The sequence below is a fragment of the Morus notabilis genome, unplaced genomic scaffold (assembly GCF_000414095.1).
Source record: "Morus notabilis unplaced genomic scaffold, ASM41409v2 Scaffold193, whole genome shotgun sequence".
Classification (NCBI taxonomy): domain Eukaryota; kingdom Viridiplantae; phylum Streptophyta; class Magnoliopsida; order Rosales; family Moraceae; genus Morus; species Morus notabilis.
Genome location: NW_010357324.1, coordinates 198,236 through 199,976, shown reverse-complemented (window position 1 = coordinate 199,976; position 1,741 = coordinate 198,236). Strand labels below are relative to the sequence as shown.

Genomic DNA, 1,741 nt, shown 5'->3' with positions numbered 1-1,741 from the left:
AGCCTCCCTATTGGTAGAGCCACTAATTTTTTGAGACTGTTAGACTTGGTCAAAACTACATCAGATTGAAAATGTGTGCATAATAAATAATTTTTAATACAGATTTAAAAACTGAATATAGAGAACTAAATAATTTTTAATACATATCTAAAAACTAAACATAGAGAACTACATGTTGTTCCCTTTTTCTGATCCTACTAATGAAATTCTCTAATTTTTAAGGTGCATTTTAAAAATAATCTTTACATTGATAAAAAAAAAAAAAAAGCAAAGTGGATTTTGATCATCTCTTCTTTTTTCTCTACATGGCAACTCTCCCTCTTTTCTTTTGCTTTATTTTTCCTTTATTTTTCTTTTTTTTCCCTCCCTTTTTTCTCTGTACTATACATTTTTTCCTTTCTCAAATGTGCCCTCTATAATTTTTTTTTCTCTTTAATTGTCTCATTGAAATCATTTCTTTTCATATATGTCCTAATCAAAACTTTTTTTTACGAAATAACCCTCTCAAATACTTTTTTTCCTATATATGCCCAATATTTTTTTTTTGGATTTCTTATCCCCTTGTTTCTTGTTTCCCCCCAATATTCTTTCTTCCCTCCCTTTTTTCCCTCTATAATACATTCTTTTTGGGAGTTTTTCTGATAGTCCCCATAAAAATGGGACTTTCGGTGTTCTTTACTTTTTCAGTTGTCAAATTTGTATCAGAATCTGTCTATTATGCATACTTTTTTAATCTGATATGATTTTGGATTGATCTAATGGTCAAAAATTAGGACTGCGAATAAGGAGGGACTACTATACAAACACCCTTCTTTTTTCCCCTTTCTCAAATGTGACATTCATATATATGTTCTTTCTAATCGTCCTGTTGAATAATTTCTTCTTATATATGTCATAATCAAAAAAAAAAATTATGAAATGACCCTCTCAAATACTTTTTGTTATATATGCCAATAAATAATCTTTAATATCTTGTTCTAAAATGTGTTTTTATAGAAACATTTTATCCACAATCTTTTCAAATAAACATTTTTATTAATTTGCTCCATTAAGATCCATTAAAAAAAAATGTTGTTCTATTAATATTTTTTCTACTAGATTTGATCGATCTTTAAGAAAACAATGACAAAAAACAATTATAAAATTTTTTGTTTAATAAAAATATAAACCTCAATATAAAAAAAATAAAAATGTTAACTAAAATTGAAATTGATATTAAAAAGACAACTCAATAATTGCAGCACAAGCTTTGGTACAAGTAGGGGACCAAACTACATACGACAAATTTGAATAATTCAGTTTTTCAGAAACGTTATAGACAAAACGTTCAAGCAAAAACTTCCTCCCGTAATATTGCTTTCCAAAATATTGCTTTCTTTCTAGCAACTCTCTTGATTTCAATGAACATTAAACTTAAAACGTTCAACATCAGAAAGAAAAAGTCTTTATAATTAATCCCAATTAAAAATTCAGATAATGTTTCTATATCTTTTCTTCCTTTTTTTTTTTTTCCATAGTCAACTAGAAGACCTCAAAATTTTCCTCTATTTTATAAAAAGTAAATGTACACTTTTACCCTCAAGACTTCACGCAACTCTCAAGGCCTCAATTTGGTTTTCTTGTAATTGTAACTCCGACTCGCTCCGCCGAGTAAAGGACCTCTCTCTAATTGTGTCCAAAATAGGCTTCCACGGCCGCTCTCTCACCGCCCTTTGCACACCGATCGACGTCGTATCCTTCA

General features: G+C 28.9%; 1 protein-coding gene across 1 annotated transcript in view; it reads right to left on the bottom strand.

The window, feature by feature from the left end:
* Positions 1-1,586: 1,586 nt before the first annotated feature.
* Positions 1,587-1,741, bottom strand: part of LOC21399872 — a 615-nt gene continuing 460 nt past the window's right edge. Inside the window, exon 2 of the mRNA XM_024168560.1 lies at positions 1,587-1,736. Coding sequence (XP_024024328.1) covers positions 1,587-1,736 — 150 coding nt within the window. The remainder of the gene's footprint in view (positions 1,737-1,741) is intronic.